This window comes from Chenopodium album, chromosome 24 (genome assembly GCF_948465745.1).
Source record: "Chenopodium album chromosome 24, dcCheAlbu1.1, whole genome shotgun sequence".
Classification (NCBI taxonomy): Eukaryota; Viridiplantae; Streptophyta; class Magnoliopsida; order Caryophyllales; family Amaranthaceae; genus Chenopodium; species Chenopodium album.
In genome coordinates this window covers 28,645,914-28,661,082 of record NC_137857.1, presented here as the reverse complement: position 1 = coordinate 28,661,082, position 15,169 = coordinate 28,645,914, and the positions used below count along the sequence as shown (strand labels likewise).

Below are 15,169 nucleotides of genomic sequence, written 5' to 3'. Positions count from 1 at the left end.
CTATAAATACCCTTGAATTACCCTTATTCTATACTTGCGAGAGGGTATAAATTTTCACCATCAAATAAAACCTACTTCATAACATACAATCATTCTTTGAAACCCAATTCAAGCCTAATCCCCTAAGAAAAATGGCCAATGGACTAGAAAATTATCGATGGGGGTGGCGATCATGGGTCGCTCTTCTTGCATTGGTTGTCACAATTTTGGGTTTACCATTGATCCTCAAACCGGACATGCATCCATTTATCTTGATGCTCACTCTCATGCCTTTATGGTTTGTGATTGTGTTGATTGCGTGTGATTATCATTATCATACGGTAGCACTACCGGCGCTTGAACGATTTAAGCGGGAGTATCAAGACTAGTTTATGTTAGCAAGGAAGGTTGTTGTGCTTTGCAATTAGATATTATACACATCTTAATATATATATATGAAGATTTTGCTTCATGAGTAGGATATATGTTTGTACTATAATGTTTGTAGTATGATATGTGTCTACATGTTGTAATGTTTTCAAAGTTTATTTGAATTTGAATAAAGCAAAGCACTAGTATAATTATTTTTATTTTGTTTGGGTTCTTGGTTTTTTTCTTTAATTTTTCTCCAATTATGTTAGGGTTCATTGTTTCTTTCTTTAATTTTTGTTGATTTTACCTTAATAAACGATGTTAGGGTTCTTTACCTTATTAGAAAGAATTTTATAATCGTTGGTTGATATGGATAAATTGATTCTTTGGTTGATGAAAATTTAAAGCATTCTTGGCTGAAGAAGGTTATATAAAGAAAATAATTCTATGAAAATACTGTCTATCACAACTATAATAATTCAAAATTATATGATATGCCAATGATAATGGTGATTCATGTTAATGTTATAATTTTATTATTTTACAGCTTTGAATGGGAATTCATACGTGGTATTGATAAAATTGTGGGTTTTTTTTTTTATTTATTATTTTTTTTTTTTGGGTTGACGGGATTGTCAATAATGTGTAATTTCAAATACATAAAATTTCAAGAAATTATGTATTTTTATATTTCTAGGTTCTTTTTCAATTATAAAATGTAATTATTGATTTTCATTAGATGTTAAAAACATTTTTATGTGTTTTGATAGAATTTAGGTCATTGAGAGTGAGGGATAGCTCAAGTGGTTAGAGCTTCCCTCCCGATGGGATCGATTCTCATCCCCGCCTAGCTCTCTAAACAACAAAAAAAAAAAATGTTAGGAATTAAATAGAATATTTGAGATTAAACAAATTGATATGCTTACATAATACTACGTATCAACCAAAAGTGGGTTTATTAACATAAGGTATCAAACACTTAAGAATGGATATTAATCATTGATATACATATCATTTTTTTTTTTTTATCCTTTTGTTCATGAAGTTCAAAATAATTTGTTCCTAGACACTATATTGTCTACGTTAATTACTTATTATTTATTATCCATCTATTGGAAATTTTAATTTTTACATGTTCATGACCAATTCTCCCTATATTGAAGATTACAGGTATTTTTACAGGTCTATTTTGTCTATGGTCTCATAAGATAAAACTAGAAAACACTATATTTTTTGAAGCTGTGAATTTAGAAGAGTACAATAAATTAAATATGTTACATACATGTCGTTAGTAACTTCTTTTAATGTTCTCTAGAGTATTGTATAAAAAAACCTCGTACTAAGATACGGAGTAAATATAATGCGTATCTAGCTATCTATGATGTATTGGCTAGTTGAGATTTAATGATAAATATTTCTTTATTGTTTTCGACATACTAAAAATATAAGGGGATTGTTGGAAAAAAAATCATGTAAGAATTAAATAGCATACTACTTTATATATGACATAATTATTGGTACATAATAATTGATTAATAGTGTAGTAAGATACCAGGATTTTTGTTTAATGTACTTCGATGTATTTGAAAAGCCCTTTATACATATACCAATCTAAGATGATGATACATAAATTTAAGATGGAAACATATTCACAAATTAGGAATTGTTGAGAAAAATAAAACAAAATTTAATTATAGAATAAAATTGAAATTTGATCTTTGATTTTGGTTAATATATGATGCATGTATGTGTAGATATGATCCAATTTATGATGGATTTGGTACAAACACAGATTCATTGCATGCTAGAATACAGAGATTTGAATTTACACTTGTGTAAGCAATAAAAATAAAACATTATCAGTTAATCGACTCAACTGGGGATCGAACCCAGAATCTCTGGTTTCGTAGACCAGCGCCTTATCCATTGGGCCATTGAGTCAACTTGTCAATAACAAAGCTGTAAACAATTAAAATTAGTTACAGCTAGTTTTGACATTTGACAACAAAGAAATACAGAGGAAAAGTAAACGATTGTGTTGAGAATCTTTAATAATTATCCTGATAAATCCATCATACATTTTTGAAGTTAAATTATTCATGATTCTTTCACAAAAAAAAAAAAAAAATATTCATGATTCATTTGTGATTGTGAACCACTGTACATTTTACTTTTACTCTTAAAAACATCTTCCCTATGAGATGATCTTATAATAGGATTTCCAAAATGTTGTATAATCAAGGTTACATAACTACTACCTCCCGTTCTTGTTATTCGCAACAAAGAAATATTTTATGTCTCACAAATAATACCTCTTTGTTACGAGTAATAAAAACCGGAGGTAGTATTTATTTTTGAGCTATCTTGATGAATACTCCCTCCGTTTTAAAATACTAGCTCCACTTTTCTTTTCCGACAATTTTTAAATATTTGCTCCATTTCCTTGTTTGGAAAACTTTTACAGTATTTTTTATTTTTTCTCAACTAGTGGACCCAACATAAATTATATTTTATTAATTTCATATTCTCTCTTCTACAATTCTCTCAACTTCTCGTTAAAAAAAAAAATTCTCTCAACTACTTTTGCTTTTTACAATTTTTTTTCTTCTATTAACCCCACTACCTTCACATTTTATTTCTTTTACCAATTATTCCTAAAACTCCGTGAATATAATAGTGGAGCAAATATTTATAAACGAAGAGAGTATTTTATGAGAGATGATCATGGATCGGGCCGTTCTGAAGGCAAAAAAATTTAACTTGCTTAATCGGGTTGAGCTTGGTCAAGTTTTGGATTGAATATGCTTGCCCAAAACCAGCGACGTGTACTGGACTGAGCAGGCCGTACCCAACATAGGGCAGGAATTTTATGCCCAAAATCAGGTTGGGCTGAGCTATAATAGCTTCAATTTTAGGCATGATGTTTATCAATATCAATGTTATACGAAATACGTACTAATCATTTAATATGATAAGAGTAATGTCACACACATGTCGATGAATACACTATATTTCACTATGAAATTCTACAAACTATTTTATTTCATAAGGAATCTGGTAATTTTCACATTTGATTTTCATTCTCAATTTAAATTTCATAATTATTAATTTTGAGTAACCACTTTCTAACAAATAATTAAATATATACTCTCTTCGTTCATAAAAGTTTCACTCACTTTGCATTTGTGCGGTCTTTAAAGTGCATATTTGACCCTGAATATTTTCAAATTTGTGTAAATAAAAATTACAAGCATAAAAAGTTGATATATATTTGTAGAGTTTACATTAAAAAAAATATATGGTCAAAGTTATTTTTGTAAATCAAAACAATATGATCAAAGTTTTCTAAAAAAAAAAAAATATATGGTCAAAGTTATTTTTGTTTGACCATATGACCACATAAGTCAAACTGTCATAATTGTATGTAGTTCAGTTTTTAGTGAATTTTGTGCATTGACTTAAATGTCAACCAAATCGTTTCAGAAGTATAAGCAAATGATCCTTTATTTTCATGATATTCAATCCATAGAAAGCTTTCTACGTTCGAAGTGCACCATCACCTTTCCTTTCACACTCCACACTACATCATTTTGTTCAGTTTCAGGAAACGACGAAATCAACTCTAACTCAAAGTTCCTCAGTAGATAGCACCATACAGCCTTAACCATCAAATACGCAAAAGGTTGTCCAAGGCAGCTATGCTTACCTCCTCCAAACGACAAGAAAGAAAACGGCCCTGCGAATCGATCCTCGTTCCTTTCGGGACTAAACCTTTCAGGATCATAATCATTTGGCCTCTTGTAAATATAAGGAAGCCGATTTGAAAAGAACGGTGAAACTGCGATTATATGTCCTTTAGGAATATCATACTTTGCACCATCTCGCCGAGTAGTCACAGTAAAATCAGTGTGGCATTGGCGTAATAAAAATGCATTCGGAGGATGAAGCCTTAGACTCTCCTTGATGTTTCGATACAATGTATATGTTTCCAATAAAACATCGTAATTAATTTTGTTTCCATATTTTTTAATCAATTTTTTCTGTTCTTCTTTACAAGCTAACCAATGTTGCTTATAATGAAGAAGAGAAACTCCTGTCCAAATAGATGTAGCTGCACCAGTATGTTGACCGCCATAGAGCGCAGCAACAAGCAAGCCAGTGACTTCTCCCACACTCGTGGCACGGCTGTCTTTGTACTTTGAGTCAATGAGGCATTGTAACATGTCATCCTTGGGTTTGTTTGATGATTTTCGAGAGGCTATGATGTTTGAGAAAACCTCGTCGAGCTTCTTTCGAGCTTTGTCACGGCGATTGTGAGGTGGGATGGGCAAATAAGGGAATAAGGTAGTAAGAGGTACCATTGCAACATTGATTTCCTTAATTAGGGCAATTATATCATTGGAGAGACTGTCACGAATATCTTTACCAAGAAAACATCTACTAGCCATTAAGATGATGATGTTTTCCATTTCTTGTTTCAAATCTACTTCTCCATTCTCTTCCCACTTGGAAAAATAGTCCTGTATTTGAAGTATTTGATCAATAATTAACATCACAATAAATTTGTTAATCATTCAATGACAATAATATTTTAGATTAATCTATACTATATATGTGCCACGTGTTTCCTTTCTTACACACGTATAGAGCCACATCATCATTCAACAGCCTTTAGTATCATGCCACATCATCATCCAACAATGTTAATTAAAAATGCATACAAAGATATTTGAACCCCAAACCTCATTGAATGGAAACCAAATGCATTACCATCTAAGCTAGAATTAATTCATGCTTTATTAATCAAAATTTATATATAAATACATACATTTATTAGAATGTTGAATGAAAACCAAAAAAATCCAAAATAAATTATTATTGTCATTGTATTCTAATTTACCCATGTTAAATAAATTAATAAGTCTTTTAAAGCTTCTAATATAAAAATGAAATTATTCAAAGTATCATCCGGGCAAAGTCCGGGGTCACACACTAGTTATAAATTATATTATGCTTAGATTAACATAACGAATCAAGTGCAAGTATTTACTCCATTTTATTTTGTTTTATCTTCCTATATACTCTGTGTACAAATCCTTACGTTACTTCTAAGTTGAAAGTTACTAAGCACTAGATCTTTAGATAAGAAATGAGAATTTTAAAATGTTTTTTTAATTGACATCTTTCTATTATCATGCTTGCCAACACATGTTTTTAACGCTTAATTACTTTAATTATCAACATTGTAAAATTATCAAAAGTAGATATTAATAAAATATACATATAGACAATTCAAATAAGATCCCACATAATTATATTTTATCGTATCTATAAATCACAAAATCGAGTCAAAGTGTAGTGTATAAATAGTGTAAAAGTCAAACGGTGTCAATTAAAAAAAAACAGAGGAAGTATAAAACACCATTGCTTAATGTTTCAGATCAAAAAAAAAAAAAAAAAAAAAAGAAAAAAAAAACATCTATACATTTCTATTCAAACGATTTGATTAGTTAAACCTTCAAAATCGTAAAAATTGATAAGTAGATGATATTATAGACGAGAATTTTACCCCAATTATTAGTACTCCGTATTACTAACAATAAGATGGACAGTCAAACATCATGCAACTACATGGCCGGCTATTGGGCTGTGCAAACAGCCCAACAGCACAGGGCCTCACATTAGTTGGGGCCCCATTTTCTGATATTTATTAAAAAGAAATAGAATGTTTTTAATTGATGATGTTTCAATAAAACACTTTAGCTGAGATGGTATGTTAGACAATTCATAAATTCAACTCCTATATGCTGGGTGGAGTTCGAATCTCATTCCATGCATTTTTTACTCAGTTTAAATTTTGTTTTAACCTTTTGGTTTGATAAGTTTTTCTTTTCTTTTTCTTTTTTTTTTTGAAAGAAAAGTTTTTCTTTTCTTTTATACCCTTTCATAAGTTTTTTTTTTTTTTTTTTTTTTAATCTTCTTTTATATATTTTATATATTCTATGACAATTTTCACATCATTTAGATTATTTTTTGAAAAGTTTTATTTTCTATTTTAGTTATACTTATTATTCATTTATGACTAAAAAATGGCAAAATTTCCTTCGTTTTTATTTTAATTTTTTATCATTTGATAACCTTTTTTTTTCCTTTTATACCCTTAAAAAAAAAAAAAAAAAAACCCTTTTCCCCATTATACTATTAGATAATATTCACCTTTTTATCTGTATCATTCAAAATTTTAATTATACCTATAATTTATTGGGAAATTCCCAATGGTAACCCCCAACTTTTGCTACGCACCAATGGTAACCTCCCCTTTTTTTTATTATACAAAATGACCTCAATTAAGAATTTTATCTCACTTATGACATTAATGAGTGTTATGTAGTTAAAAAAAAGTTTACTATGGTTAGCTTTGTAAAAAAAAATCAAAAAAAAAAAAAACACCAACCTAACCCCCACCTCCACCCTCATCCCTCACCAGACCTAGCTAGCCCACCTCCAACCTCACCGGGACCTCACCCAAGCCACCGAAACCGCCGAATCACCCACCTGAACTACCGAACAATTGCCTCCCCCCTTCCTCCGCCTAGACCCAAACCCTATCCTCGCGACCTTCTCTCTCCTGTGGCCGTTTTGGTCGAGGAGGGGTGGTGGGTTTAGGGTTTGAGGTTTCGAATATGGGCGGGATTGGAGAAGGCGGAAGGTGAAGAGAGAGAGAGGGTGGAGGAGAGGGCGGAGAAGAAAAAGAGAGAGGGAGGATCGGTGGTCTGTTGGTGGTCTGGGGTGATCGTGGCTTGGCTCGGCGATCTGGGGTGGTTGGGGTTCTAAGTTCGGCGATCTAGGAGGGCTGGGTTGTCGGGGTTCGGTGGTTTGGGGGCGGACGTGGTTTAGGGGTGGTTGCGGTTTGGGTTCGGTGGTTTGGGGGAGGTCGTGGTTTGGGGGTGGTCGTGGTTGCCGGAAAGGGAGATGGTGGCTGGCTAATTGGGGTGGCTGGTTTATGGTGGTTGAATTAATTTAGGTTTTTTTTTTTTTCAAAAAAAATCTAACTATAGTTAATTTTAATCAACTATTTAATGAAATAAGGTTATGAGTGAGATGAAAATCTTAACTAAGGTCATTTTGTATAGCTAATTTTCAAGAGGGTTACCATTGGTGCGTAGCAAAATTTGGGGGTTATCATTGGGAATTTTCCTAATTTATTTAACTAAAAAATGAAAAGTATTTGAGATTAGAGGAGTAAAATTTCATATTGTTATGGCACAGGGCCCCAAAAGGTTTATGGCACAGGGCCCCTAAAAGGTTTAGGACCGCCCTGCAACTACTGATCATCTAAGCTCATGACATCAGATTTTCCTTCTATAATAAGTTCGAAATAACAGGGGCATAACCGGATTCTTGACTAATTTGCATGTATTTCATACATAATTATATACATCATCGATCTATAGGTTTAATCTACTACTACTATTTAGATTTGTTTCATTGTGTATTTTCAATTTATTAATTTTGTTACTTTTTTTTAACAATATGTAATGAAGCTATTATGGTCAATGGTGTGCACCTACCTGAGACCATGCAAAATGAATATCAAAATTAAAGATCTCTAAAGAGCGGAGAGAGTACGTATGATTTGTAATGATCTATATGTTTCATGTTTTACTCCAAACTTGATTTAAATGCAAGCTTTACCACAGTCAATTATTGTTGCTAATAAACTAAGATCTACAAAATCAAGCTCGAATTCAAGTTAGAACAATGCAATTAATATTTATTTTATATATGTAGACTGTAGTGGTAGATTCAAGAATTTAGAAACGGGCATCAATAATAGATCCAATAAACTATATAGAAAATTTATTTTGTACGTAGTATTAAATTAAGATTACTTTGACATTACACATTTTATTAGCTATTAATCTTGTGAATGATCCATATTTCAAGTGCATCAGATGATTATTTTCAGTTTAAGTAAATTAAAAATGCAAATAAAAGATAGTTCTAAATCTTCTTGTTAGGTTTGATTGTTTATTTTAATTAATAACTTAGAACAGGTTCACATTAACTAAATTGAGCTGAACTGAACTGAACTGATTGGAGCTGAACTGAACTGATTGGAGCTGAATTGAACTGAACTGAACTCAACTAAGCTAAAATGAATATTTTATGAGAGAGGGAAATTAGGAGGTGAACTAAACTGAACTGAAGTGATTGGAGCTGAACTGAACTGGTTAGAGCTGAACTGAACTAAAATTAAATTAAGTAAATATGAACAGGCCCTTACTACTAATTATATGAGTTTAACAAATTAATAAAAATTGCTAAGGATAGAAATAGAATGTAGCAAACCTGTACTTCCTCAAGCATAGCATCAGCATACCCTCTAAGATTATCGATACGTAGCGCATCCTCGAAGAAGTGAAACTGCTCCTGGCGGACAGAATACTCGGTGTCGTAAAACACCCCAGGTCCAAATATAGGCACGGTGAATCGATACACCTCTCGCTGACTGAGCTCACCCTCACCAGCCTTAAAGAAATGAGCAGATACCTCGGGTTCGAGTAGGAAGGTGATATTCTTGTACACCGCATTCATTGTGAATACACTTCCTAGGGTTTGATACTCCTGATTAAGCATCTGGACGGGGTTCGATAGAAATCGAACCACCCCGCCGATTAGTGGTAGCCGCCCTTTCACCACTGGTGGTAGGCGTTTGCTACTCCTAAAGAGATTTTTAAGTGCCCATTTTATTATTAGTTTTGTTGCTACAATAGTTGTAACAATGATAAGCACTACATTGAACAATTGCAGCTTGTTGTTCATTATTTCTATCCTCATTTTTATTTGGCTATTGAATATGGAGTAATTGTTAAGTGCATGCAATGGTACTATATATTTTCCTCTACTGAATTACGTACAAAAATGATAAGAACATAAAAATATAGTAAATCTTGCAACTAATGTTGATCATAACGTGCGGCGTTTACCCGTTTATTACTTCGGAATATATCATAATATTGATTGGTTTATTATTAAATTCTATACCAGTACTAATTAATCTACTAGAGTTGACAAGAGTGAGGGATAACTCAAGTAGTTAGAGCTTCCCTTCCGATTCTAGGAGATCCAGGGATTCTCACCCCCAACCTTGTGGCTCTCTAAACACCCAAAAAAAACAAAAATAAATAAAAATAAATATCTACTAGAGTTGACATGAGGACCATCTTTTATTTTGTGGATGAATTAAAAAAAAAAAAAAAGTTCATCACTTTGCTTTCTCTGTTAAATCACTCTAAACACCGATGGAACTATAACAAGCTAATACAAATTTAATTAAAATATAAACCCTTGATTTAGGTAATAGTATAGTTACCATTAATTCTAATAAGGATCTTGGTAACGAGCCTCCACAAGAGTTAAATACCTATTTAAAATATTTTCTAAAATATTACAAGTATAAATTTTGAAATGCATGTGTAAAGTCATCAGTCAATCGGTGTTATTACTGATTATATTTATTTAATATTTCTACTCTTAATCATCTTATCTAATAACACCCTTAGAGCATTTATAAGCTTTTGCCTTCTAATCATGTCTATAGGACAAATAATTTGCATAAGTCAAACGCGATTAAGGTGTTTAATTACGATCCCCACTTTAAGTACAATGTCAGATGGACAAAACATGCGTAAGTCAAACGTGATTAAGGTGTTTAATACGAGTACGTGCATAAGGTGTTTAGTTACGCGCACGACTTCAACTAAGTCTTTAGCTCACATGCAATCTTCATCCTTAAACATTGAAACGCCTAAGATTGCGTTTTTTCACATGGGAAATGTTAAATTCACATGCCCATGTGGCAATATTTTTTTTCACAAGTCCGGGTTTTGACTTTGAGTGAGAGCTCATGTATCTTCTACTTCGGCCCCGTTCTTTAGAGCTGCTCTGCACTGCTATGCTCTGCTCTGTTGAGCCCTGCTCTGCTCTACTTAAATTAAATCTGTTCTGCTCTGCTCTGCTCAAAAGAAATTTACTCTGCTCTGCTCTATTTTCAAATAACAATTAATAATAACAATACTAATAATTAATATTCAATAATAATAATTTATATTGCATTGATGATAATAATTTATTATTCTGAATAATCATAATAATTACTAATATTAAAGTTAATTTAAATAATTATTAATATTAATAATAATAATAATTAATATTTATTAATCATAATAATAATTAATGATAATAATTATCAATAATAATATTTAATAATTCAAACTATTAAGAATTAATATTTAATAATATTATTAATTAATAATTTCTAATAATTATAACAATTCTTTCAAAATAAATAAATAATAATAATAACAATTAATAAAAATTTCTTTTATAAATATTTGATATTAGAATCACAATGCGTAGAAACATTTTATGTGGGTATTGATGGTTAGTTCGTTGAGTTGAATTATTTTTCAAATCTTTCCATATAATTTAGGAATTAAAAAAAAATTAAAGGTTGTTTTCAAGTAGTACTTTTTTTTTTGAGGGGGATTTTCAAGTAGTACTTTGTATATCATTATTATTTTTATTGTTAAAAATATATTATTAAGACAAATTTATAAGTAAAATCATTATTACTCATTAAATGATTTTATTTTAAAAAATTTTGTGAAATAAATATAAGTAAACCATTGTCTTTTTTCTTTCTACTATTAACTAATGTTAAATATGGTACACATATATTTATGTTTTCACTCACCTAAATCAATGATATATGCACTTAATAATAATAATAATGATAATAATAATAATAATAATAATAATAATAATAATAATAATAATGATGATGATGATAATTATAATGATGATGATGATGATAATAATAATAATAATAATAATAATAATAACAATAATAATAGTATTAATAATAATAGTATTAATAACTATGTTGAAATCTACTCTGCTCGGCTCGGCTGTGCTCGGCTCTGCTTAGCTCGACTCTGCTATACTATCTTGAAATCTGCTCTGCTCTGCCCAGAAGCTCAAAAGAGCAGGGCCTTCCTTTGTTAATTTTTATTTAACTTACTTTAATTTTCACACTACTAATATCTCCTCCTTTGACCATCTTTTATGAATTATATGTAGAAATTGAAAAACATATTCACATGAGAATTGTCTCAATATATATACCATTGGCGGATGCATGTACTTCAAGTGGGGTACCTTAACCCCACTTGAACCACATGGGAAAAAAATCTTATTTTATGAATTTGTGTTTTTTCCAATAAATGTGCTTATATATACTTATATTGAGTTCCTGTCATCAACAAAAAAAAAAAAAAAAAAAAAAAAAAAAAAAAAAAAGCTTGTATTGAATGGCCCCATTAAAACATATCAAATGCATTTAATATCGTTAAATTTTTTTTTTTTCTGAATTTGCCACTAGTATATACTATCATTATATCTAAATTTTATAATTACTAGGGCAGCTACCGCGCGCGATGCGCGCGCATAGCTAGTCATATCTAAAAGTTCTTTCGGCTTGGTCTTAAAATCACAAATTTAGTTGTTGACATAATTAATGACAAAAAAATATGTAAACAACTATGTTTATGAGTATAAATGTCCAAGACAACTAACATTAAAGTATGAGAGCAAATAAGTACATAATTAAATATTTTAGGGGGTATAATTGTCCAAACACTATTCATTAAAAAACCTTTTACATATTAATGAGGGTATATATGTAAATACACATTTTAAAGGGTATAATTGGCATTACACTATTCATAAGTGTAATTTTCTACTTTTTATAAGGTAGGGATTGAAAATTAAAGTTAGGAAAAATTGACATGAATAATCCCTATTTTGCCTCATTCTCCCAAAATAATCCAAAGTTTGGATTATTTTTTAATAATCCCAACTTTAAAGTGAATTTTCTTCTAATGGTCCCAACCGGTTAATTTACTTGTTATAACAAGTTTGTCGGACACGTGTCATTGTGTAATTGGCAAAAAAAATTATATTTAAAATTGATTAAAATACATTTTTTTTTTTTGCAAAAATACAGTAATAATTAACCAAGAAAAACACCAGCATTGAATGATGTTTGGGAGCATTGAATAAAAATACAAATCCTTTAAAACAATTTATAATGAGTACCTGGAGCATTTTGCAAAACGACTTGGTTCACATCTTTGTTGTATGAGACTATAAACTTTATTGGCTCAAGAAAGTTTCCTTAGCTTGATTCTTAGAGTTTACACTCTCATCATGGCTTCTAAATGGACAATTTTGCAATGCTAGCCAACGAACTACATCAATTGAAGTTTTTAACCGCAACTTGTTATTCTTAATCTCTTCTTCTGTCTGCCCTAAAAGTGCTGGTTCAATATGTTGATTTGTATTCAACAAGTCATCACACGCCTTTTCACTACTAAAATTCGACTAAATTGCGACCGTTTTTCTACGATCGTATGAAAAACGGTCGCCAATTATGAAATTTGCGACCGTTTTTTATGCGGTCGCAATATTACGACTGCTTTGACAACGGTCGCAAATTTGCGACCGTATTGCGATCGTTTTTAGCTTTTTAGACGGTCGCTAGGATGTTTGAACAATAAAAAATAATTCTAAATTAAATTAAATCGTTTGCGACCGTTAAAGACGGTCGTAATTGTCATAATCTGCGACCGTCTAAAAGACGGTCGTAAATATCATAATCTGCGACCGCCTGTAAAACGGTCGCAAATTTCTAATTTTGCGACCGTTTTAACTGTCGTAATTGTTTTTTTTTTAATTTTTAAAATAGGGTATAAAAGGCATTCCAACTTCCAACTCACACTAACCCTAATTTTTCTACACAGCCGCTACTCTTCCTACATTTTCCTTATCTCCTCTCTTTCCTTCTCTTCCTTCTCACGTTCCTCCTCTCTTTAATTCATTATCCTCTTTCACTCTCATCTCCTTTTTTCTGACTTTCATTGCCGAGAAACCTAACAAAGCAAACTTACTCGTGAATTCTCTTTCTCTAAATTTCCTCCTATTCTCCCTCCCGTATTCTTTCCTCTTCTCCTTTTCGTTCTTTTTCCTTAGGATTTTCACTCCATCACTTTTTCTTTGTTTCTTCTTCATCTTATCTTTTTGTTAGGATTTCTGTCAACTAATGAATTGTGGTGTTGTATTCTCGTCAAAGTTGGGTATTAATGGTCTAATTCGACAATAAAAATTCCAGATCTGGAGTTTTTATGGTCGAATTTGACCATATAGACCTAAAGAGGTAGAAGTTTTGTGAGAGGTATGTGTTTTTTCTCTGAATTTTTTATTATATTTTTGTTTACTTTCAATTTTTGTTGTTTTATTTTGTTCTCTAATTTCCATGATTGTTCAATTTTTTTTCCGATTTTTGTTTGTGTTTTTGTTTGAGTTTTGGTTCGATTTTTGTGTGATTTTCGACTTTTGGTTCGAATTTTTGTTGATTTTGTTCGATTAGTGGTTCGATTTTTGTCGAAATTGTGTGATTGTTGTTCGAATTTTTGTGGGTTGTTTGAGTTGAATTTTTGAAATATTGCTTAGTGTTTGTGGGTTTGATTGTATTCGTATTTTTTGTTGATTTTTTGTTTAATTTTTGTGCATTTTATTTGTGGGTTAAATTGTTTTGAGTAATTTATGTTGCTTTTTTTTGTTTCCAATTTTTTGTTTGATTTTTGTAAATTTGTTCGAAATTATATGGGTTGTTTTTGTTGGTTAAATCGAATGTTTGTTGGTTAAATTTCTGGGTTAATTTTTTTTTTTTTGATAAATTTATGTTTTTCTGGGTTAAGGGTGGGTGGGTGGGTGGTGGTGAATATTGGTGGTTGAAGGTGGGCAAAGGTGATGATGGGTAGAGGGCGGCGGCTAGTGGTTGTTTAGGGTGGGCAGTGGTGGTGGTTTGGGTGGGATCTAGTTTAATTTCGGTGGATTTGGGTCAAGGGTGGGTGGGTGGTGGGACTGTTTCCTTTTTTTTTGTTTTTTGTAAAACTTTTTGCGACCGCTTATGACGGTCGCTAATTTCAAGATCTGCGACCGTTTCTTAAAGCGGTCGCAATTATTAATATTTGCGACCGTTTTCTTAACGGTCGTTGAAAATAGTAAAAACGGTCGCAAAAAATCTGCGACCGTCAAACGGTCGTAATTTTGTTTTTTTGCGACCAGGAGAATAACGACCTTCATGTTACGACCGTTGACGGTCGCAATTATGTTTTGCGACCGTTTTTGCTAGTTTCTGCGACCGTTTGAGGCGGTCGCAATTTGGCCGAATTTTAGTAGTGTTTGATTCTTATTGTGTTGGGAACTCGGACCTTTTCCCATATGATTCAAAAAGGAACAACTCTTTCCACTATTCACCTTTTTCCAATTAGTAAACCCATCATGGGTAAAACATCCGGTTGCTTTATTTGTAAAAAGAAAGCATGGAAAACAGAATGCCGCATCTCTTGAGGAAGAATATTCTAACCAAGGAAATTGTTTAAACCACGTTGATTGAAATGAACGACGATGTTTTTCTTGCCCAGAATAGGGATAATCATCTTGAATGGGTTGAAACGCTTTTAGTCTCAGATACTCCCTCCTTATTTGCTCACGCTCATTGGGATGATAGTCACTAATTTGTTTGCGTAGTCCGGGATCACGCTCAAGAGTACATGAGGTATTTATATCGTTAGTTTCAAATCTTGGAACTTTTTGAGGGTTATCAGTTTCGGGAATTGAAGTACTAGATCTTTTTTGCCCCTCAAAATTTGTGTTCGCTCATTATCATCACTCAAATTACTTTCGGGAT

The 15,169-nt window shown here is 31.6% G+C and overlaps 1 protein-coding gene and 1 non-coding gene across 2 annotated transcripts; both read right to left on the bottom strand.

Annotated features, from left to right (window-relative positions):
* Positions 1–2,219: 2,219 nt before the first annotated feature.
* Positions 2,220–2,292, bottom strand: TRNAR-ACG (transfer RNA arginine (anticodon ACG)). The gene has a single exon. It is a non-coding gene; the product is annotated as a tRNA-Arg (tRNA).
* A 1,577-nt stretch (positions 2,293–3,869) lies between these two features.
* LOC145612175 (sterol 14-demethylase-like) lies at positions 3,870–9,192 on the bottom strand. Its single transcript, XM_081667554.1, has 2 exons — positions 8,704–9,192; positions 3,870–4,871 (listed from the first exon to the last, which is right to left on the bottom strand). Exons 1-2 carry the CDS (start codon positions 9,190–9,192, stop codon positions 3,870–3,872), a joined length of 1,491 nt encoding a protein of 496 aa, XP_081523680.1.
* Between the last annotated feature and the right edge of the window lie 5,977 nt (positions 9,193–15,169).

Excerpts from the sequence above, each read along its gene's own strand:
- LOC145612175 (XM_081667554.1), bottom strand. The coding sequence starts at position 9,192 with ATGAGGATAGAAATAATGAACAACAAGCTGCAATTGTTCAATGTAGTG. Across the intron at positions 4,872-8,703 it reads CTATGCTTGAGGAAGTACAG|GACTATTTTTCCAAGTGGGA; the intron begins GTTTGCTACATT and ends CTTCAAATACAG.